This window comes from Pezoporus flaviventris, unplaced genomic scaffold (assembly GCF_033815535.1).
Source record: "Pezoporus flaviventris isolate CSIRO_AGI_PZ_B2104156 unplaced genomic scaffold, CSIRO_AGI_Pfla_v1 ptg000073l, whole genome shotgun sequence".
Classification (NCBI taxonomy): Eukaryota; Metazoa; Chordata; class Aves; order Psittaciformes; family Psittacidae; genus Pezoporus; species Pezoporus flaviventris.
In genome coordinates, this window is record NW_026892621.1 from 1694737 (window position 1) to 1718809 (window position 24073).

At 46.2% G+C, this 24073-nt stretch overlaps 1 protein-coding gene across 7 annotated transcripts in view; it reads right to left on the reverse strand.

Annotated features, from left to right (window-relative positions):
- The window catches only part of CADPS (calcium dependent secretion activator), a 211788-nt gene that overhangs the window by 6744 nt on the left and 180971 nt on the right, over positions 1-24073 (reverse strand). For all 7 annotated transcript variants that reach the window (XM_061472882.1, XM_061472881.1, XM_061472883.1 and 4 more), the window contains 4 exons: positions 23626-23700; positions 22485-22568; positions 17820-17852; positions 14614-14721 (listed from right to left, as the gene is read on the reverse strand). In XM_061472882.1, the coding sequence (XP_061328866.1) occupies positions 14614-14721; positions 17820-17852; positions 22485-22568; positions 23626-23700 (300 nt within the window). The remainder of the gene's footprint in view (positions 1-14613; positions 14722-17819; positions 17853-22484; positions 22569-23625; positions 23701-24073) is intronic.

Below are 24073 nucleotides of genomic sequence, written 5' to 3' on the forward strand. Positions count from 1 at the left end.
TCCTTTGAATGCAAAAGCATGATCAATAAGTTGCTGAAATAGCAAGTTTGTCTCTGAATACATAAATTGCAAAAATTGATATGAATAAATCTGCAAGTAACACACTTGAGTGTGGCACATTTTATCAAAAACCCCAAGCCCTGTGCTGGGCTCCTGCGCTTTCCGGGAGGTGGTGTCATTACACATAGCCAGGAACATCTGCAAACCCCCGTCTTCTTTGGTGTGAGCTGAATGGAAGCATGACCTCCTGTTCCTTGCCATGAACCTTGAGTTCACACTCATATTTTACATGTTACAGGAAGCCACAGCTCACCCCAGGGGTGCTGCAAACAGAATCTCGTAAGCCAGATGCAACACTGCTTCTTAAGGCACCTGAAGGAGCTGTATTCTTCATTCAAAAGCTTACATACTAGTAGCTTAAGGTCACTTCAGCTTTTGTAAAGAGTGGGACAAAACCAGGAATGCTTCTAGGGCTGGGTTGTCAGCAGGGTAGCAGAGGGATTACAAGGAACCTGTGACTCTGCCTCTTTCTGCCTTTACTGGTAGTTTTTTTGTGTGTGAACAAGTGCCATACAACAGATTGAGGCTGGTATAAAGGCCTGGGACTGTGCAAGAGCACCCCGCTGAGCCTCAGCTGTGCTTGCAATTAGCAATAGGCATGAAATGATTATTGTTGTGGTGGCTGATGGCAATCTGAAGTGACAAGTTTTATGGGGGAAGTTGTAGTGGGGATGTTCAGCAAGTTTCTGCAAACCATTAATCGAAAGCTGCAGCACAGTTTAGTCAAAGCTATTTTATGTCATTCCAAAGGTCTCACAAGGATGCTGAAAGAATATTTTTCTGCTCTCAGTGCCTTGGAATGGAGTTTTTCTAGGTCAGGGATTCTTTACTGCCCTGTTTAGTGTCAAAAATACCCATTTGCCTCAAATTAGCAGAAAGCTTGTAGTTAAGGGCTAGAGATTAGGCATACAAAATTACTCAGCAGGTGACTGTTGGGTGGATTTGGGGGTTGAGAAGTCTTTAAAACTGACTACAAGACATTATATACTTCTGACAAAAGAACATAGTAATCCTACCTGCTTGCTTTAACCACTGTTGTTTGTCTATTATTACGTGCTTTAATGCTCATAAGAGCAAAACTACTGGTGATACTACTCAATTACCATAGTAACTCTCCCCTATGACCTCTCATTTCAGTACTCGCTTTCCAACATGAACCAATCCAAGCAGGGCAAATCTATTTAAAACTGTGACACACATGCACAAGGAGGCTCCGGATGCCGCTGGCTCCCTCCCTTTGTCCGGGACATGGACTCGGTTTGAAATGCTGACAGGCAGCTTTGAAATGAACCCTTGAATCCAAGGTGTTCCAAAGGTGAGGGACGGGATGTCAGGTGGCTGCTTTGGCAGCATCCCAGAGGGGACACAGTGAGGGGAACGGAGGGAGGAATAAGGCTATGAGTCTTATTTCCCAACGGAAAACAGAACTGCTCTGAGGCAACAGTCCCCTCTCTCAAAGTGACTCGATCAGATGGGAAAAAGAAGCAAAAAGGAGTTAAAAAAATTACCAACATTTTGTATCTGGTGTCTGCGTCCCCATCCGATGGGCCACAACCTCAGCTGGTGAACGCACAGCGGGGCTGTGCGGATTTACAACTGCTGACAGTACACGACAGCCGCCAGAGCCATGTCCATCCCCATCCCGAATTGGGAATTCGGCGTTGTCACATGGATTCATGCAGCCACCTCCCTTTGGCAGGTGCTGTCTCCATAGGGAAGGTAGGGATGCAGTCACAGCAGCTCGGCACTGTGCTTCCTGGGGGCACATCTGCCAGTGTTGTGTGAAGACTTGCTCGGTGAATGGGAGCAGGAGCTCTTCGGGTGAAGTCTGCCTGCCCAAGGGGCTGTGCTCTTGCTCATGGTATGCCCTGCATGCACGTGCAGTTGCATTTGTACATATGAAGGTGGCTGCAGGCCTGCAACCCAAAGATCCAGATCATTCTTGTTCCTCCAATCTTCTGTGGCCACCAAAGCGATCCTTTCTACCTTCCCTCAGTGTTTCTTTCACTGGTGATCCCAGGCAGTCATTGCAATTATAAAAACTTGGTAAAGGCAATAAGCAATAAGCAAGAGCCTCATGGCCAACATAATGTCCTACTTTTTTCTTTCAGAACAAAGAGAACTGCTCCCAACAAGCCTGAATGTTCACTGCAGGATATGTGAACCCAGTCTGAGAGCCCCTGAAGGCCAGCTCAGCTGGGATGCTGGATGTGGATGAGAGCGGTGGTGGGATGAAGTGTGCTCCTTGCCCTGTTACCAGTCACCACCAGTGAGGTCTTGGCTTGGCTGCTACAGCTGAGTCCCGGCTATGTTTGTCCCTGGCTGTGTTCTGTGTTTTGTGTTGCTGCAGAACACAAGCCATGCCCCAAGCTGATCCACGGGAAAGTGGGAGAAGCTCAGGGACAGGGTGACACAAGTGTCTGAAGCTCTTGAGTTAAGATACATAGTGGTGGCCCCAGAGGAGGATGTGGTGGGCGAAGAGCCATGGTCCCTCAGGCACGCAAGTGGCTGGTCCCAGTGTCAATGAAGAGATGGGGACAGACCTTCTGCCACATGATGAAGAAGGAAGAGGCACATCTCTGCCCTGCAAGCATATGTTTGCTGGGTGGCGAGCGGAGGCCTGCCCATGGAGTGATCCCCATCCAACACGTTCAACTTTTCTTCCCACTACTCAACAAAATGCATCCTCTGTGCCAGGTATCACTCCACGGCGCCCTGTGTATGGGCTCCCCTTTGCTCTGCTGCTGGCTGGGGCACCAGAAGAGCCATCCAAAAGGCTCAGCCTTTGGAGCTACAAAACCTCCTCCAGTGCAGAGGGACAAACCTGCAGCAGGCTCAGCCCCACAGGCAAAGAGCATCTGGCTCAGCTGTGTCCCGGCTGCAGCCACGGGTGGCATCAATAATAACCCAGGGACTCTTTCGATTTACACCTGCCAAGGATTTCACCCATTCCCCCAGTCCTGGCAGGGGCCAAGGCTCAGGGGACCGAGTATCGTGTCCGTGTGAGCTCCTGGGTTTGCCAGGGGCAGAGACATTGGTGTGACATTGCCCACATTAGAGAAATGAAGTTTAGCGGCTGCGGAGGAGCTAAGAGCACACAGCTAACCAGAAAATAAGCAATGAGTTAATATCACAGGCATTGATCAGCTAGTCTTACAATTAAAGCTTCCAATAAAAAGAGAAAAAAAAAATAAAAAGAAAGCTCCCCCTTTTTATTCAACAGAATAAGAAATTAAACACTTGTGGGCTCATTCTAAAGAATGAATGAAATTGAATAAGCTACCTAGCACTTGAGATTCCCAGCGAGTGCTTGAATAGAGCAAACCTCCTGAGTTGAATGGATTGCCTTTTGGGACCAATTTGTCTCTTTTCACTCTTTATTCCTCCTTTTTTGCTGACAGATGTACAAAGGCGGAACTGCGCTGTGCAGCTTAGCTACATGCACCCACAGCAGCTGTCACTTTTGTCGAGCAAGTTAATCAAGCAAATGCCACCATATCCCACTTTCTATAAGGAACAACATGTTATAGACAGTAGTCTTGGGAGACGGGGAGGGAGGGAGAGAGACTTTATTTTAACTTTGAGTAGCTGATTTTTTTTTGTCTCCCCCCTCTGTGTGTGTAAGGGAAAAAAAAAGGTGGTGGTGGGGGGAAGGAACAAAAAAGCAGCAGCCAAACGGGGTAGCACAAACGGACACTTTTGTTTTCCCCCCAGAACAAATATTTAATATGATTTTAACTCTAATTTGGACTGGAGGGAGAGCTGTCCGGTTTTAATTAAATTTAAAGGACTTAGGGGAAGGCGGTTAAAAAAAAGAAATGGAAGCTTTTTGTTTGCCTTAACGCTTGTTGATAATAATATATTGATTGTCAATTGCTAAGCCCCAAAGATTAGTGTAGTAAATACTATTATCTGAATGCCACAAGTGAAGTGCTAGCTTCCCGTCCCTGCTTTTCCCTTTGTGAGGTGGTTTGAATCACTGGTTGTTATTTATACGTTTTCTTTGATAAAACCAACTTGTGTGGCTGATTTTTTTTCTTTTTCTCTTAAACCCTGCCTCATTAAGTACATAATAGCATTTACGTGTGGGGCTTTCTGCTTTTTAGCCTTTCAAGCTTAAGCTTATATTCCTCTCTCACAACCGTGTTTCAAAACTTGGGATGTTCACAGACAATTGGATACCCACCAATATTGTATATATCAGATGCTCTCTGGCTATTGCCAAAGCCTAGAAAATAACAGAACATTATCCGCAAAGGGTAAATAAATAGTTATCGTCCTGCTACGCTGCCACACACCAGATAATAAGTGTCTGGTCATTAGGTAGCTTTTCTGTTGCACATAATTCTTTAAGTGTGTCTACTCTCGTTAGGTATGCAAAAGTTGACATCAAAAGGAGGGTTTTCAGTGTAGCTTTAACAGAGCACACAACAGCAATGCACCCAGAAGGCTACGGGCAGCCCTTGGTTTGCTATTGGAAAGGTAATTCCCATCCAGATTCACACACTTTGGAAAGCAGCTTCTCCCTCAAAAAATACAGCTAAGTTTTGCTAACAGACCACACTGTGCTCATTTAACTTCTTTGCAGGGTCTTTGGCTTGGCATGCTCAGAAACACATCGGAAGTGTTTGGGATACATGAACCCTGCCAAACTCCGGACTCTACGCTTGCAACTCGCCTGTAAGAGCAAATCCTGCATCAGCCGTGCTGGCAAAGGGCAACATGACCCTCATTTTCTGAATTAAACCTCTCTATTAAACTCTACATTAAATTTTAGAGCTCAAGTAAAGCACTAACGATTTAATAAAAATCCCCCAACACCTCAGGTTCTTTTTCTTTATTTTTTTAAAATAAAATTAATAACTTTATTCTATCAAACCCTCGTGAATCTGTCTGGAGCCTCCCAGGTCACACTCACACCGAGCTATTACTGAAATAAATAGCTGCATGTTTTTTTTTTTTCCTGGAATTCTTTTGTATCCCTATAACGCAATCACTGCAAGTACACACAGCATGTTCGTCAACATTCACCCCAGTGCTGTGATTTCTGGATGCCTTTTACTCTATTTCATATTCCTTATCTATGAGATTTCATTCACATTGACAACGTAGCTGTACAAGCAAGTTACAAAGTCACAGGGGCTCAATATTAAAATACTTTGTATTATTATTTAATAAAGTCAGGTCCCAGCATTGCTAATTGGGTCAAGCTGCTAGCCAGAGCGCCTCATCATCTGTCTAGGATGCAAATGGCATCACCGAATTACATTATCTTTCTTTTTCCACCCCCCCTCCTTTCCCTTCCCCAAAAATAAAGCACAAAATAACTTTGAATCGCCCAAGAGCTCTGCCTTCAAACAAGGAATTCGGAATGAAAGCCGAAACGCAGGCACACTGAAGTGCCACACGCTCTTTGCAGTACATATGGTACCTGTGATCACCCACTGTTTGGGGATCTCAGCAACAAGGTGTGCTCAGGCTGCTGCTTCACCCTTAATTGGCTTGAAGCTGGACCTGATGGGGTCGGTGCCACAGGTGCTGATGGGAGGGAGGCACAGGACTCCTTGAGGGTTCGTTTTCCTTGTGCTGGTGGGATTGCACAAATTCCCTGCTTGCCAAAGGGGCACAACTCATCCCGCACCTTCCTCGCTGCAAATTTTCCCTCTCCCCTTCGCTGTAGATAGAGCTCAGCAAAGTGCACAGCGCTTCCTGGGAGCTGTCAAACAGCCCCCCCAAAACCTGCTGCTTCACAAGATCTTGCAAATTTCTCTCCGCTGTAAACCCAAAACACTTTTACTCCTTTCCAGGGAGGAAAAGGAGGATCAACATCATATGTCAATGGGGCCAAGGTTCCCAGCAAATGAACATGCCCAAGATGACCATCTCTAACACTGCCCGCTTTCAGTGCTGGACAAAATCACTTACACCTATAGGGCTCTGTGCAGCTGCAGCTCACATCCCTAGCAGAAGTGGTGGGCCACAGGCAGGACATGCTGATGACTCCCTGAGCTTCCTCCCCTCACTAAAAGAGCTACCACAATGTTGGCTCACCTCCTCCTATAGCCAGGGGTGCCCTGGTCTCAGCATGCTGGGGTTTGCTGGGAGCAAACACCTGCACCAGTGCGCTGACCATCTCTGAATAGAGCCTAATGCTTTGAGGAGGGCAACAGGCTGGTCAGGGCAGCAGAGAAAACTCCAAGATGACCTGCACAGAAACAGCTATTTATCTACAGCAGTGTGCAGGGGGTAGGTGGTAGCCAATGCTCACAGCGATCCGTGAAGGAAGCCTGCTGACACTAGACCTGGCAGCACCTTTAACTTCTCTCTCATTCACAGCATCCTCAAACCAGGGATACCTCGTGCTTAAACCTGCAGATTTGCAGGCTGGGTGTCTCAGGTGGTGCCTCCTTTCCTCTCTGATGCAGGACAGCCCCAGTCCTCGGGCACTGTGTTATAAATCTGCACAAAATGCTGCCTTTCAGGTGAGAGGTCCTGAGCTGGCAGACCCTGCCTTCAGAGGCATCCCATGTACCTGCACACGGAGGACCAAGCTCTCACGGGGCCTTGGGAATAGCATCAGGTTAGCTCTCTCCCACAGAGACACAGCTCAGCAAAGCACACAGCACTTCCTTAGAACTCAAATAACCCCCCCTAAACCCATTGCTTTGCAGGATTTTGAAGACCTCAGTTTTCCTAAATAAAAGAGCTTCTGCATAAAAAACTGTAAAGGCACGCACACACGCACACACACAAAACCACTGCTGTGTGGATGCTTATTCTCAAATACTTTTTTTAACATATAAAATGTTCTCTGCTTATTTCCACTTTTCAAAAAAGAAATGAAGTTGACATGTTAAAATCTGAGTTTCTATATAAAGCAGCTTAGTAAAACACAATATCCACACAATGTGCTGCTATTTTTCTGTCCCGGTTCCAGGACCCTGTTAGTGTAAAGCAGTGACAGTATAACTGGATGCAGAGCTGCTCAATAAGATGCAATACAGTAATGCATGCGACGGAATACTTTAATTATACTTGTTATCAGATTGAACTGAAAGCTGTCACAAAGCAGGACTCGATAAACTTTAGCTGGCTCCTTTATAGCCTCCAGATTCCAAGACAGTAGCTACAGGCTGCCCAGGGATCTTGGTCCCGAGCGCAGGAGGAAGAAGCTTCCCTGGGATCATTCCTGGGGTTACACACTGGAGACAATACATTCCCTGCCTGAGTCCTGCTAAGCATATTTGAATGCTGATATCATACATCCAGGGCGAGGCTTAAAGGAGCACCGGGAAAGGCAAGAGCTGCAGATCAAGAGGAATGAAGTGACCTGGGACGGCTAATCTCGCACGCACCGCTGGCTGGCGCAGGCAGCGGCAGCGATTGTGTGGGGCTGGGTTGCAGGGGGAGGAAAGGAAAAGAGGGATTGAAGGCGCTGCTGGAAATCAGACAATTGGTTATTGTCCGTGCAGGAGCCGTTGGCTCACCCCTGTGCCACCCTGAGTTTCTTTGGGCAAAGGCCCTTTGCACAGCCCCGAGGGAGGGAGCAAAGCCGCCGGCAGCGGGGGCTCGGCCCATCTGCGTGCACCTGGACATCCCAGCCCTTCCCACGCTCCTCGCACCCCACACTCACGTGGGAAGGGGTTTATTGGGAACACCAGCACCTTCAGGCTCCCCTTCCTGACAACCCACAAGCCCAGAGCTCCTATTAGCTGAAGGCACCTTCAGCTTCAAAGCATACTATTACCTTGTATGCAATTATAAATGTGCACAGACAGAGAGCAGGGAGGCTGCTTGGAAAAAGGCTCACTCTGGATCAAGGATCACCGCTACATAGAATGATGGCACCTCTTCCCCCAGACCTACCTTGGCTACTCGCATCTACCATGAAATAAATGATCTTTCACTCAGCACTGGCCCTAAAACATAAATCTCTGACGCTCAAAAGCACTGTGTGGATGATGCTAGCAAGCCTGTGCTGACCTTAACGTAACAGAGCAATCAGTCTGCCTTCTTAGAATGATTAATGGAAAATCTCCTCTGGAAAAGAAATCAAATTAACTGCCTTCAACCAAATGTCTACTGGAACACGAAAAGCTGTTCCGATAAAGACATTTAGGAGGGGAAAAAAAAAAAACCCTCATGAGGATGTAAAATCCAGTGAGAGATCTAGGACTTATTTTATTAAGACTCGACCTAAAATAAATTAAATGGAGCCTACTTAAATGAGCACTTGAGGAAAGAAGCCTTGCTAAGGGGAAGGCAGGAGGCCATGCGCAAGTGCATGCTTGCTGCCATGTGAAGCTCATGTATGGGAGTATAAAGGGATGAAGGCTGGCTCTGAAGGAGCAGTGTCAGTGCTAAGCAACTTTCCCTGCTCTCATGAAGCTCTGAGAGGGTGCATGACAAGGAAAAGAGGCTGCAGAAGGATGGGGCATGTTGTGCCCCCTCAGGACAAAGAGAATTTATCCTTTCCTAGAAGACATGCAACTATTTGCCATCACAATGGCATTGTTTTCCCCAGCAAAGGTCCCTGCAGTGGGGCTGACTCCAGGTCTGAGTCTTGCTGAGCCAGCCAAGGGCTGCAGCAGGACCTGCAGCAGCTCCAGCTCCCCTAAAGGTGCATAGGGAGGAAAAAGCAAGCTGCACTTCCTGGAGATCAATCTGCCTCATTGCCTTCAATTTACAACTCACAGGGAAAGGCGGGGGGGAGGCAAAAAAGAAATAGCTCAGTGGAGGCCATCTCAGGATGGGAGTGGGAGAGAGTTAGTGCCCTAATGAGCAGTCTAGCTGCGTAGGAGGGAAACAGGTTGTTGTCTGTCTAAGAGAAAGCAGTGAGTGTGGCTGCAAGCAGCTATGAGATGGGAGCCCGGCGCGCAGTCTGATATCCGCTCTTCCCCTGATCCTGCAACCCGTCCTTGTGAGTAATTCTAACTCACAGTGAGTAGCTCCACTGACTCACGACCAGGCTTTTGCGTTTCAGGAGGGGAAGGAGAAGGGAGGGTGAGAAGGGCTTTCTTTTGGCATTTGATTGTGCCGTGCAAGGCTTACACTCCAGTAAGAAATGCCATGATCCTGCAAGCACGCCTTGGAGGAGCTGCCAAAATTCAAGTGGGTAACCCCACGGAAGGGAAAAGCTTTGATTTTAAGGACAAGCTAATGCCTAATGTCTGCAGAGGACTTGCTGAATTAGCTGCTCTAGCTGTCAGTCTGTGTTCTGTAATTTTTCTGTATACTCAGGTGTGGTATCAGGCTCCAAATCAGCCTGAAATGTATGCTGAGCTGCCCGTGGATCCTCCAGTAACTAGTGAGAAGTGCTCAGTCAGGTTCCTGTGTAAGGAACCTTGTATAAGGATTTTGTCTCCTTGTATAAGGATTTTGCTGAAGTCTGAGACTCACACGGTGCCCTTCACCCTTATTACTTGGTATCTCTGATACTCAGAAGTCAGTTACCAGCAAAAGCTGCCTTTGGAAATACAAGGGCAGTCCTGGCTGTTTCCTGGCATTCCTGCTGGGCTCCTGGCTGGGGAAAGGAAATGAAAATCCACTGGTTGTACCATCGGCCTTGGGATACGGCTGGGGCTTCCTAAAATCCCACCGAGCTGAGCTGGAGGGAGAGGACCTGGCACTACGGCCTCGGCCAAGGGCTTGTGCCTTTCTGAGAGTGATGGGAAGGAGATGCTGGATCCTTTGCAGTTGATCCCTGCCTTCTCCTTTACTGCTGGGAGAGGGCCTGGACCGACTGTCCCTCTGCACTGATGGCACAGGGCAGAGCAAAGCCCCAGTCTCCCCAGTTGCCCTCCCTGCTACCAAGACAAAAAACCGTCCTCCATCTGCAGAGAGGAAGAGAGGAGAGAAAATACTGTTTCAGGAGAAAATACTCCGTCTGGTATCCCGGCTGTGACACAGACCTTGGAGGAAGCCAGACATACAGAGTGACAGTGAAGTGGTAAAACTGCCTTCTGCAAAGAGCACCGTGGCTCCTGCCACCCCACGGGCTGTATCACTGTGTGATTAAGTTCTTACCAGACTTTCTGGTAAAGGCAACCTTCCTGATCTGATAACTGCCAAGGACAAGCCAAATACGCAGGGTCAATCTATGCACATTTAATCCCCAGAAGGCAGATTAAGTGTATAATTGACCCATATAATCCATGTATCATCTCCAGTGAAATGTTTTCTATGTCCGGTTTAGGCAGACATGAGGCCCATAAGAAAGCGATCAGAGGCACAGTATTACCATTGCGGTGGATTTCATCAAAGTTCGAGATGGCTTTTTAATCACTGATCTCAGAGACTGCCAGATTTAAGCAGATGAACTCGCACTAAGCACATCTGGTTTAAATCCTTATCTTCTACTCAGGCTGGTGTCTTCAAGAAGTACAAGGAGGAAAAAGCTAAATTGATTTTTTTAGGTCTTTGCAATCTTCGGAGCCTCTCGGGGTGTTCTGATCTCTCATATGAAAAGCATGTTTTTGTTGTGTTTTTTTTTTTTTCCAGTAAGATACTGAATTAATCATCAGAGAGAAAAATGCCATCTGCGCTATTTAAGGGACTGCATCAGGATGCTGGAATTCACAGGATTTCGGGGAGCTCACTCGATGCTCAGTAGCCTTTTGTGTACGTGCTACTCGCCTGCGGCTGGGGAGGAAACATTATCACTATGTTTTACATTAGTGTTTACCAATTTATGAGGAAGAAAGGTTGGCACTCGCAATAGCTACTAGTCAATCATAGGCTTTCTGGATCACATATGTTCTGATGGGTTGAAGCCTATACTGTGAGCATCTAAGGGCGTGTGTAAAGATATACACACACACACACGTATAAATAACATCCACCAAAGCGAACAACTCTTACAAGTGAAACTCCCACTGCCTTCAGACAAATCTTACAGACATACAAACTCCAATCCTATGAAATTTTGAGTGTCCCGAGCCAAAGGGGACCTGAATTTTGCAGGATTTGTCTGAAGACTCAAGATCACACTGGAGATACTTTCCCATGTTTAAGATATACACGCTTGCCTCTGCCACGTTGTTCCTATAAACAGTCACATTCTGCATGTCAACTCTGCCCCCTTTCCAGGGAAAAAGTGATGAAATCATACATTCTATCAGGCACTACACACAGTTTGTGATCCTTCTGCATTGTGTGTGAAGTATCACAGCAGTTTAAATCCCAAAGCACTCAGCCACGCACAGGAACACATGGAAGGGATGCTATGATGCTATTCTGAAACTCTTCTGTTACCGCTGCTCTCTACCAATGGGCCTTATTACAGTGTTTTAGCTTTAAATGTTATCAAATTAGTGAGCCAGGCCAAGTAAATAAGTCATGTTACTCTGCAGTAAACAGCACTGCCAAAAAGCTAGTTAGGTTTTGATTACCAGCAGAACTCCACGATCAATCTGTTCCTTCAATGATCCCAAGAATACAGATTTTCAAAATGAAGACGACTCTATTTTGGGGAGGAGGGGGGTTGGACTTGACTAATTTGCAGAATTAAGAGGATTAGCACACAGACCACAGAGAAATATTACAATAATCATCTGAAAACAAAGAGCATAGCCCCATTCTGCAGGTTTGGGCAGGGCATGCGATGCAGGGGAAGAAAGGTGGCTTCTGAGCTAAGAAATCACGGCAAACGCCAAAATAAAGACATACTAACCCAGCTTCTGCTGGGAGATGGCCTAACATACTCTGCAGCCCCTGCTCCTGGGAGGAAACAAAGGAGAAATAGATGGAAATGGACTCAGAAGAATGGGAGGATTAGGAATATCCTGGGAGCTGCAAACCCCACTGAGTGTGTGACAGGCAACCTTGCACTGTGCACCTTTGCTCTTGCACTACTCATGACTGTACAGAAAGGGGATTTCACCCGATATTGTGTCTCTAACATGATTCCATTGACAGCAGAGGAACTGCCTGCAGGCAGACTTAAGCTGTTTACCTGTCCACCACTGCACGTATTACCCTGTAACATCCTAAAAGTGGACTAAGCTTTTGCTGGGGTAAGCCAGCATCCCTGCACTAAGCCAGCAGAGGAGTCAGCCTCTAAAGTGTTAATAATCTCATTGGCTGGAGAAACTCAACAGCTAAGAGGATTGCTCCTCTGCCACGCTGGCGGAAGCAAGAACGAAATGAGGTCCAGGTCTAACTCGGCATCATAAATACAAGTTTTTGATTATTCCTCTTCTCTTTCATATTAAAAAGACAGTGAGCACCTAAAATCTCCTTTAAAAATACGACCCCTGGTGCAGAGACCAACCAAGCTTAAAGACCCCACGGCTGTGCTGCTTTGCTGCATTAGGTGAGCTCTGGACACAGACCTTGTTCCTGTCCTTACTGAGACATTGCGAACACAGCACTGATTATGAGTACATGGGGGTCCAGGTGACCCCCACGTAGGCATAAACCCCCTGCTATTGACCCATCAGCAGCACCTCAGCTGTGCTAAGAGCTGACCTCAGGAGCAAGCAGCTCCATTAGCTGTAATCTGGCAAAGACAATATATGACCACTCAAAACATAATTCCAGTTTTTGGATGGATTAGGCTCGGTGCATCTCCCTCCCTCCCTCCCCATGAAGCAGGGGCCCTGCAGCTCGCGAGCGCACACTCACGTACATGACACATGTGTGAAGATGCCGGCAGCGTCGGGTCCCAGTGCCATCCTGCTGGTGTGGGGAATGGGAATGGGAACAGGAATGGGAACAGGAATGGGAACAGCTCCCACATGCTGCAGCTCCTGCTTGTAGCCGGCATGGGTCAAAACAGGCAGAGCAATGTCAAAACTCTACCCTTGATTATCTTATTCCGCAAGAGTCAAAGAGACTTGAGGAAAACAGGGAAGGAAAGAAAGGTTTTGCACTTTCCACTAAGGTAGATACTTTTTTTTTACTTCCACGTCAACTATTAATTTCTTTAAAATATGGCTTGGTAAAACTAAACAGGAGCAAAACAAACCAAAATTAACATTTGTGCTAATTACAGCCTTTTGAAAATTGCAAACAATGGCCCAAAGGGTCCAAGCACACCAACTGTGTATCACAGGGAAAGGATGAGGGAAAAAAGGCAGTGTGGGCATTGAAAAGAACAGTCCAGATGAGCTCTGGAAATTTAGCTGCTCTTGGAATAAATTTGAACACAAGCGAGTGATGCACTCGCGGGCCTGCTGCAGATGGAAGCGACAGGCTTTTGTTTTATGTTTTGTTTTTTCTCCCCATGCCTGCTTGATGGGTGATTTGCGTCTGGTGCTCTGCGCTGCAAACTCTCCCCAGAGCGAGCTGCCCGGAGGAGGCACTGCTGTGCTCTCCGTGCATGAATGAGGCATTCTCAGTGGAGATGGGTCATGCTAGTAGATGTACACAGCAAGATTATTTGACTCTAATTCATGCCACTTGATATAATGTGATAAAACATTTGACATGAGAGATAAGTTCCATTTTAATCCAGTAAGGTGCAGGGGAAAGAAAGAGTGGGAATTGTAAAGGAGGAAGAGGTGTCTAAGGGATAGGCAATGCGCAGAAAAGAGAGGTATTGAGTGAAGGAGGAGATTGGTTTGGGAAAAAAAAGCAGCTTTCCCTGCACACTGAGGAAGCAAAAGAGCAAGTAAAGAAAGCGAGGAAGGTTGTTACAGTTCCAGTGCTGGGAGGCTGAGAAATGGCACTGCTGAGAGATGAAAGGAAGGAAAGTAGGGACAGGAGCTGCTTCAAACAGAAATCAATATATAGACAAATACCCTAAAGAGGACTGAAACACTAATGCTACAGGCTGGCCGTCAACAGAAAACCTTCGCTATAGAGCAGCTGCGAGGACAGAAAGGCTATAATGCAACAAGAGCAACAGAAACAGAGATACCAGTTAACATGCATCCAAATCCAAAACAAACGGGCATCACAGGTCACTGCTCCCTAACAGTCCAATGAATTTATCTTGTGCGACAGAAAAACAGCTCTGAACAACTGGGTCAGTTCCTACAGTGCCATCTTCATCAAGGAGACCATGTCTCAACTTTACCTTTGGTGTCAGACACCACAACGTGGTTCTCCTGAACTATGAAAGTCTATTCCTAATCAGCTTTGATTTGGTTAGCTTTTAAAATCAAAATTTAGTGTGCTTAATTTGCTGTCAATTTTGGAGTGCTTGTCAATGAAACATGCTGCAAAATGTGCAGAAGACAGAAGAGATGGCCCTTAGCAAGTGCATCTGCCAAAAACCCAGCTCAAATTTTAACAGTGAGAACAATGACTAAGATGTTCTGCTACAGAGAGATTTTCCACAAGCTTAAATATAGTAAAGGACTCTCTTAGAAGATGCTGTTCCCTTAAAATCCACACACAGACAGACCAAGACACAGTAGACTAGAGTAGAGATTTAAAGCAGGCAGAGAGCAGATACAAGCCTTAGTCAGAAAGAAAGGAAAGATTTGTTTATTTTTTAAAGCTATAACCAATTAATATTCTCAAAATGTGACTTATCCTCCTGTCTTATTTTGTCACATTTTGGGTCTCTCCTGCTTGGTGTCCAAGGAGGAGAAGGCATTTACTTACATCAAATAACCTTTCTATATACATCTCCTCATTGACCTTATCACGCAGGACATCCTGAGAGTGGCGGACAAATGTCACATAGGCATCAGCAACATCCATCCCCGGCTTCTGCATGGAGGAGAGAAGAAGAGAGAAAGAGAGAGAAACATGAGTAGTGGCGCAGGGGCAGCTCCTCCGTGTAGCCTTGTTGCTGCTTTTCCTTCTCCTCCATCTCCTGCTGTCCTCATGCAGTCCACCCTTTCCTTACCTGACAGGCACTGAGTCCTGCTGCTTTGTGCCCCGTGCCCAGCAAAATACTGCGTGCAGCACAAGATCCTGCAGGAACACTTGCTCTTTCTCTTCTCTTTGCCTACAGCAAAGGTGGTCAGAAGAAGCTCTTCCTCTGGATACTAGAAGTAGCTCTTCCTCTACATACTGATGCTGGGAAGTTGTCTTCCTACCTTTGGTGCTGTTGACCTAATGAGTGAACCAGCAAGCCAGGCTGAGGTTTTCTCATTTTCTTAGGTCATCTTCTCTATGCAGCCCTCTGGTTTCTGAAGGTAGAAAGCTAACAACCACTGCTGGGCTCTTGGTTTTTCTGTGGTGTGAGGGTGCATGCAGTAGGCAGCTGGTGTTACAGAAGGCATCCCCAAATCACCTTTCTTTTTCTGTTTAGACCTCTGACTAGCTCAGATTTAGTGCTGCTCTTAAGAATAAATTGGGTAAATGGTAAGTAAGGGAATGTATGTCTACATGAATGCTTAAGCTGCTGCTAAACTGCAGGAAGCCTGCCTATGCTGCCCCATCCCTACAGCTCTGCAGAATTTAACTGATTTTAAACAATAACCTACAAGTGTGCAAGCTTTGGGGGATTACAGCACTTCTTTAAAGAAAACGGGAACTGAAGCAGGTGGATGGGAAAACACTTACAAGAAAAATAAATCCTGTTTGAGTTCACATTGCTTGATATACTGGAATCAAACTTACCTCAAAGGAAACCCATTAAAACACTGTAATACAAGTCATTACAAGAGCTGCCACAAAACCTTAAATTTCCATGGCACATTGTAAGTTTGTTAATAACTAGTGTCATTAGTTTCCATTACTGTGATTTACCTCAGATCACAGAGTATCATTTCTCTGCAAGATACAATTGTCAGCCGTTGTAAATTGAAGTTAGTTAACACATCTGTGTAATTTTCAGGGTGAAAATGAGGACAGTTTGGAAAGCAGTAGGAAGGGAGTTTTTTAATACAAAGCAAACAATTATCAAGCAAAGGGCCAGTGCTTGGCCCTTGGGAAGCCAGTAGCATTTCTTAACACCTACTGCAACAATGACAAGGTATTAATTTGAAAAACAATGAGGACAACATGAATGTGGCAGTAGTCAAGTGTTACACTTTCAAGCAATTTTCAGTATGCCGAGCGTGCCCGTTTCGAGGTGGCATTAAACGGATTGATTTGTACCCACGCAATTGCAATGGCATCTGTGGAATTAGATTTAACTGATGCTTTTCTGTTCAACACCAGCATTTTCCCCCTGTCCTCTAGCCAAACAGGTCTGTCTTTCTCCTGTCCCCAGACCGGCAGTGGCTCATGGACCACGGGGTGGCCTCTGCAAAGGCCTGGGAGCTGTGTGGGGCTGGTGTTTGACTTCATTAGAACTGCTGAGGCTGTCAAAGAAGCCATTGAAATGTGACTTCGTTTCCCGGGTGAGTTGGGGAAACAACTGAGAAATAACCCAGGTGAATGATTTCTGCTCTATTTTACACAAAGAACCAAAGCATCTGATGGCCCCAAGGATGGGAGCAGACTCCGCTCCTCCTGCTGTGGATTCTGGGAACCCTTGAAAGGGTCATTTAGCATTGTACTGAGACTACTTCCCTAGAGATGCTTTACTTTCCAGGAATGCAGAGGCTTCAGAGAAGGCCACACTTTGCCCTAGAACTTACGTAAAACAACTGTTCTGTGCTCAGATTCCTGGTGACCAAATACTTAAGGTGCACTCGAACAACTACAGATTGCAACTGAAGAATCTCCACATTTTCTAAGGCTGGATATGAATTCTGAGTCTCTCTTCCTAATGATCTCAATATCCTGTTTCTATTACTCCAAAATCCTGTTTCTATTACTCCAATCTCTGCACTGGGATATTTTAAACCAAGCAAGACCTCTTACTGTTCAAGAGTTTGTCTCTTCCATGCTAAGCTCAAGAAACAGTACTTTTTTAGGCAAAGTTTATCCTGGGCTAACAGGATGGAAACACCAAATGCAGATTATGTGGTCCAAGATATCAGATAAATGCATCACCTTGTCATGTGAAAGCATGAAGAACAATTGTGCCTACATTCAATGTACATATATACATTACACATACGGGTCATCAAACTCAACTGAGTTATTCTTCATTTACCTTGCCCAGTCTAACCGGATGCAGGAACTAGTGTGGTGTATTAAGATCGACTTCTTTTATTTCATTTCGAATTGCTCAGGATTTTTCTGCCTGTAAATGTTACAGTAACCCCTCACACCAGCCAGTATTCATATATTACACTTCAACTGCATTTAAATGTAAATTTCTGGCAAGTTAAGTGCTCTGTCTAAGAACGTTAAGGGCTCTTTTCCTTATGAATCAAGGTCTAATTAGAGGAGACGATGTACAGTTTTCCTCTACCAATTACAGGAAAATGGAAGAAATTATTTTCATTAACAATTTCCCAAACACATGTTGCTAGCTCATCACCATCTCCCCAAAGTCATAAAAAAGTCATTTTCCGAAAGAGTAAAATAAACTAACAATTAGAAGAACAAAAATAAAATAGATTAGCTAATGTGTTAGATGTGTGTTGGCTCAGTTCTAACATGTCTGGACCTTTTTGTTTGGAAATTATACTGTATTTGTACAAGTCCAAATGAAGAATTAACAGAATGCACTGCTCCCATTTTTTTTTTTTTTAATTTTAAATGTGATTCAAGCCAATTGCAGAAATATGGTACCTTTTTGACACCATTTGCAAATTATTGCCTAAACAGCCTCGTAGGTCTCCATGAGAGCGTAACTGCTCATTATTAACATCATGGAGATAGTCTTTCCAGTTCAAATGTTAGAAGTGTGAAGGCCCATGGTTCAATCTTGGCTGTTAATGCATAATGTGGGTTGCTACACATGCCATAAACCAAAGCATAATGCAAATTACTATGACAGAAGTTGTTTAAATTGTGCTTACAGGTACATCCACGTATTTGGAAGCAGCCTTCACCTGTAAAAGGAACAAGAAAAGAGTTTACACCACCAATACGTTTTCAGGTCTTTGCTTTTTCATTAAGCACCTGTAAGGCCTCCTGCAGTCAAGACTTGGGACAACACAATGCTGAGTGGGGGAAAATGGGTGATGAAAAACTATGTTTCTTGTCTGAAAGAATAGGCAAGGGTGGTATTTTTGTTGTTGTTTTTTTTGGAGAGGTAACTTTACTGCTGCTAAAGCTCTAATAGCAACAGATGATAGTGTGGGAGTTGTGCTTCTCCCTCTTCTACTTCAGCAAGCGGGGGAAGACGGGGTTCGTAAGTAGACATCGTTATTTTCTTCGGAGGCCTCATTCTCTGCCGGAGCCACGTGTCTCCGAAGGCAGCGCGTGTCTCTCCATTGGGAACCGCATCCTGGAGCCCGTGGGAGCTCCTCTGGCAGAAGGGGCATGATGGCATGGTGAAGCTGGCATGCACCGAGGTGGCCATAAGAAAGCACACAAAGGACGCTGATTTTGTCCCCTCGACCTTAGTCTTGCCCATGGTGTGCTTCCCCAAGCCTTGCGACCTGGGATGTTATTTACCTCCTTTTTGTTGGCCTTGATGCTGTCGAGAGAGAAGCGCCCCAAAGCTTTGGTGCTTCCCAGACTCCGAGCAGCTACATCAGTTTCCTATGGGTTTCCTACTTTTTAAAAGATGTTCTTGAGGGAGGGTACCAGAGGGTGGACACTGTGGTGTTCTCACAGGGGCTGCAGGACCCCGAATTGACTCTGTCTCTGATTTGCCATAAAGCAGGGTGAACATCCCCTGGCATGGGAGGTGGGGTGGCCCCAGCGTCAGGGCCAACTTTTCCAACTGAGCAGTGCCCAGCTGGCTAGAGAGACCTTTTTTACCACCGTAGCATAAGGCATAGTGTCTAGAAAGAGTACGGCTGGGATTTTCCACAACACTTCTGCTTTTAATTAGGGTAAGCGTTGCCGGCCATCTTTGTTTGGGTGTAAAAGCTCACCTGCTTTTAAATATTTCTAAAGCTACCATTAAAACAGCCTAAATATAACACGCACACAGTTGCATCTTGGGATGAATAAATTATGTGTCCCGAATGAGAGAATGAATGTATGTGTGAGACAGAATGTGAGAGTGGGTGGAAGCACTCATATGGTGTGTGTGGGGGGTGCATAATTAAGCACAATGAGGCGATACAAAAGACCAGACTGGTGGTAATTGCCGAGGTGAACGCTGCAAGTATTGGCAGCACCCAGGCTGCTGAGCCCGGGGCAAGAGCAGAGGGAAGGGCAGGAGGAGGATGCTGAGAGCCTGACGCTGAGATGTGTTACGGGGTCTGGCTGTCGAAGGGATAGAGGGGGCACATCCCAGCATACAAGTTTATGAAGGAGGGAGCGAAATCACTGCCAAGCCATTGCTCCCTGTGAAGAGTGAATATCCCTGTCTTTACAGCTGTCCCTGTTCCCAGCCAGCTGGACACCTTGCCCTTTCACTACGTTTAGCCTCACAACTTTCTTGGTAGTGCTGTCCTTCGCTCCTGTCCAACGGGAGCGGAGGAGCCCCAGCCTCCATGCATGAAGGCAACTGGAGCCCGGCCAATGGCTGCAGCTCCAGAGGAGCAGGCAGTCGTGGCACACTCATGCCGGCATGGAGCAGCCACAGGTTGCCCAAGATATCTCCAAACCAGCTCTTCTTTCTAAGCAGCAAAGTTAAACCACCAGCGGGGAAGGATGGAAAACGATGCAGCTTGGCAGCCTGCAGAATTCAAGCCGAGGTTTGTGCTCAGGGCTGCACTGTGCCATGCACCTCTCTCTTCAGATATCACACAGGGCATGAAATAATGTAGTGGCACCCCAGGAAACTTGCAATCTGAGCATGGATTTAGCACTCTTAGGTCCAGCTCAGTGCCACCATCTCAAACCACCTTCTTCAAAGCCAAGAGGCGACAAGAATAACTCAGTCAGCTTCCTGAGATCTGCCCCCTCCACCCACAAAAAGAAAAATAGAGCTGCTTCTTCTGCCCACTCCTCTTTAATCAGAATAATTACTTGTTTTTCTTTAAACTCAGATTTGGCTACATTTAGTGAAATTTCCAAACTGCCGGATGTTGTGTGATTTTTGCTAGGCTGCCGTTTTTCACAAAGTATGTGACTTTGCCATGAAACGTCTCAGTTTACCATACAAATTTTGCACAGAACAAAAATAAGATCTTTTACTTCTGTCTCCCTTGGGTAATATGCAGTCTTTAGTTTTAATTACCGTAGGTGCAATTCTCCACCTACAGAGGCCATCCAGATTCAAGGGAGTTTTAGCATCTGGCATTCCTGTGACTCAGTGGATCTGCACACGCGGGTGCCCAGCCAGGGCCTGGGATGCTGCTGCCGAGATGCACTTAAATGTAGCAACAAACAGGGAGTGGAGGTGGGGGGGAAAAAGTCTGGCCAAATTTAGAAGAGTGTTTTCCTCTCAAAGTGCTCCGCAAGGAGAAGTGGCTAGTGAGAATTTATTAGGACAACAGATGCATTAATTTTATCTTGAATTTCGAGGCAAGAATTGGAAATGAGGATATCCTACTAGGTGATAAAACTGTCTGTCACAAGACCCCCGATTACATGTCACTTGCAGAGCGCCTGGAAAACACATGATGAAAGAAGTCAGTGGAAGGGGGTGGGAGACTAATGCTTTCTAGAGCTCAGCGGCTTGGACCATCACACTTTGTTGTATTTGTTCCGACAGGGAAAACGTGGGAGGTGGTGCAAGCATGCTGTAACAAGAGAGAGTTTCTCTATTTATCACTGCAAAGACTAAACACAGCAAATCACATTACTACTGCAGGGAAGGAAGACTATCTAAACCCAGTACCAAAGGCTGGTCCTCAGCCTCCTCTTGTAGCTGGTGCTGCCCAGTGGCTCTCAGCGAACAAGCTGGGCAAAGCGAGAGATGTCCTTTGCCTGGAAAGGAGCAATCCTACTCTTCTGCAGCGTGCCCAGCCTCCCCGCTGGGGCTGAGGGCTCAGCACCTTCCTGGAGACATGCATACACCATGCACAGGAACTATTTGGATGCTGAAGCACATCCCTTCCCAGGAACTGAAGCTACAGGGATAGGCTCAAAGGCTGTGGAGCTGTTGGAGCAGGACAAACCGTTTTGCTGCTGCTGGGGCTGTTAATGGTCAATGTCTGAGGAGCAGCAGAACCCCAGGCACCTACATGCTACCTTTTCATGACTGGGCATCCAGAGCCCAAGAGCAGCCAGGGGCTTTGCTCAGCAATTGAAGGGAGCAGCACTTGGCAGCATAAACAGTCGGATGTGGTGGGAGCAGTGCAGCATCAACCAAGGAACAGCTTGGATTCACGGAGAAGGAAGGGCTGCACATTACACTGTCTACTCAGGCTGATGCTGGTACTTCCGATGCCTGGAAAGCTGCCGCCTCCACATCCTCTGCTGCTGCTGGCACGCGAGCATCTCCTAACTCTCCACAGCACTGGAATGAGAGAAGGTTCCACCCCAAGGTATCACCTGAACTCCCCCAAGCAGGGATGAGCAGAGCCCTGGGGCTGTAATCACACAGGGGTTATCCTGGGAGAAGAGCTGCACCACTGGGCAGTGAGAGGGACACCCTCCCTTTCCCTCCTTCTCTGAAGAACAAAGTACCTCCAGCACACTTGCAATGTCAGGATGCTTAGCTTGAACCCTATGCTGGATTAAATAAACTGCATGCACATAGCTGCCCATGAGCAGAATTTCTTGCCTCTCTTGGTAAGCCTTCCTACATTCAACCCCATTTCCAAACAGATCCTACAAAACTGCCTCAAACTCAGCAAAAAGGGCCCAAGAGTAGCAAGCAACAGACAACTGCAAGTAGCTAAGACAACTCCTGAACGAGACTTTGAAAGCCTTCTGCCACGCTTGCAAAGAAACACTCGTGTGAACTTCCTGGCATGCATTTTCAGACCATTGGAAATCAGCTGCTATGCATTTGTCCTAAGAAGCTGTCACAACACGTCTCTGCAATATGGCTCAGATTGCTTAACCCTTGCTGGATACTGAGGCCAATTTTGCATGGATGTTGTTTTTGTCCTGAACATTTCTAGGAAGTAAGTAATGTGGCAAGTTCTGCCATGTTAGGGAGGAGTGTGGCATTATTCAGGCACCTTGAGCTGCATAATCTCATGGCATTTCCCCTACCCCTACCTTGCTCCCTTTCAGAAACACAAAGGCACTCCCTAGATCTCCCTTATTTTGTTTTTCACTACTAAAGATGGTCACTGTTATGTCCAGAAGACTAAGAGGAACATACTCATCATGCAAAAATGGCAATGAAGCAACTTCTTTAGTTAGGGAAATCGCATGTACAGTGCAATGATTTGCTTTCATTTTCATACACAACTTCAACAGCATAAACTCCACCAACCCAAATGGTGACTGGAGATGGCTTTACTCTGTGCTACAATACAATGGCCTATGCACCTTGGGTGTTTATGTATTGTATACCTAGAGGTTGTTTGTTCATGTGGGGGTTACAGTGTTCAAACACCACAGAATGGCAGAATTATGACATAGCTGATCTAGCCCTGGGAGAGCAGGAGAATACAACTCAGAGTTAAAAATAAAGAAGAAAGGAAACTATAGTCTGTACTTACAGTAAATGACAGGAAAGAAGAAAACAAAGTTCCTTCATCGTATCTAGACAGTTTGGCCAAGACTCCTTCCAAAATGGTGACAAACTACAAAGACAAAAAATACTGCAATTATTTTTAATCATCGAACAAGGGTGTAAAAATCAGCATCAAAGACACCAACAGAGCTCTGAGCATTGCCAAAGGAACCAACAACCTGTCCCCAGGCACCACGGGCTGGCCCCTGGGGAGAAAGAAGCACTGACTTTTGTGTGCTGTGTTGTCCACCTCTTGCTAGGTGGGTATCATCCCCCGGTGTCATGGGTGATGCTGGGACAGGAGGTGGGAAGGCAGCACAGCCTCTCTGGATGGGGAAGCTGGTGGTTCTTGCTCCCAGTACACAGTGTCAAGCACGCAGCTAGCTGGGTATTCTTGCAGAAGAATTGAACTGGCATATGTTGGTGGATTATGTTTAAAGGTCTCCGCTGTATAATAGGGATGACTTGTTCTTAGAAAGTTTGAAAGTAGAGGAAAAAACACCCCACCATCTTTCTCCCTACGTACCAATTGCTCTCTGCGCTAGCGCAGCACACCAGACCTACACAACAAACCAAGGGAAATGTTGGCAGCTGAGCTAGAGGAGACGACTCTGATGAAAAACAATTTCCAAACAATTAAACCTGACATTTTGGAATGTATTTCCCACTACTGTCACCTTTAAATTAACTTCTTAGAAGAACATATGGTGATCTTGCACAAGATGAGTTATTTTGTCCACACAACCTTATGCGTAGGAGCGGTGACCGCTTCTCTGTGCCACCCCATCATCTCTGCAGCAGCAATAAGCAGTGCCACCCTCTGACTGCAGCTGCCCCTCAGTACCATGGGGCAATGGTGACTGTGGGGTGTTACCCCCACATTAACTTAACACCCATCCCTTAAAACCACTTCTGGCCCAGCATGGCAATCCTGCTAGCAGCATATTACATCTCACACAGTTCCTAATCATCAAAGAGTCACCATGAAAGGACTGGGAGATGTATGATCCTGCCTGTGAGAAACAAGAAGCCAATTCAACATCTTAATGTGTCACATTTTAATGGAAACGCACATATTAAAAATGCAATGTTAACAGTGAATCACTTCACCTGAAGCTGAAGGTTACCTTTGCCACTAGGAGTGTTATCATTTCTTTGACGGTTTCCTCAATTAGTTCATCTATTTTTGAATGGTACTGGTGCTGAAGAAAAATAAAAGGGGGGGGGGGGGAAGTATTAGCATCGATCACAAGCAAGAGCTCTACAGTTGTCAGACTCTTCCCTTGGTAAACCACAATATGCAGTATCAACCTGACAAATTACACAGCTTATTACCTTGGGCTCCACTATGGCGACCAGTGATTACTTACAGTCACTGGTGAGACCCTGAATTCAGGAGAAGCTAACATCAGGTTGTGAAGCATGGGCAAACCCTGCCCTCTTCTGTGTGCCTGCAGCTCCGGGAGCCACACGCAGATGTCGAAGGGGAAGCTTTGCCATCCCTGTGAGCACCAGCACCCAGTGCTCCTAGAGACCCTGAAATCCTTTTGCTTCAGCTCTGCAGGCATTACCCTG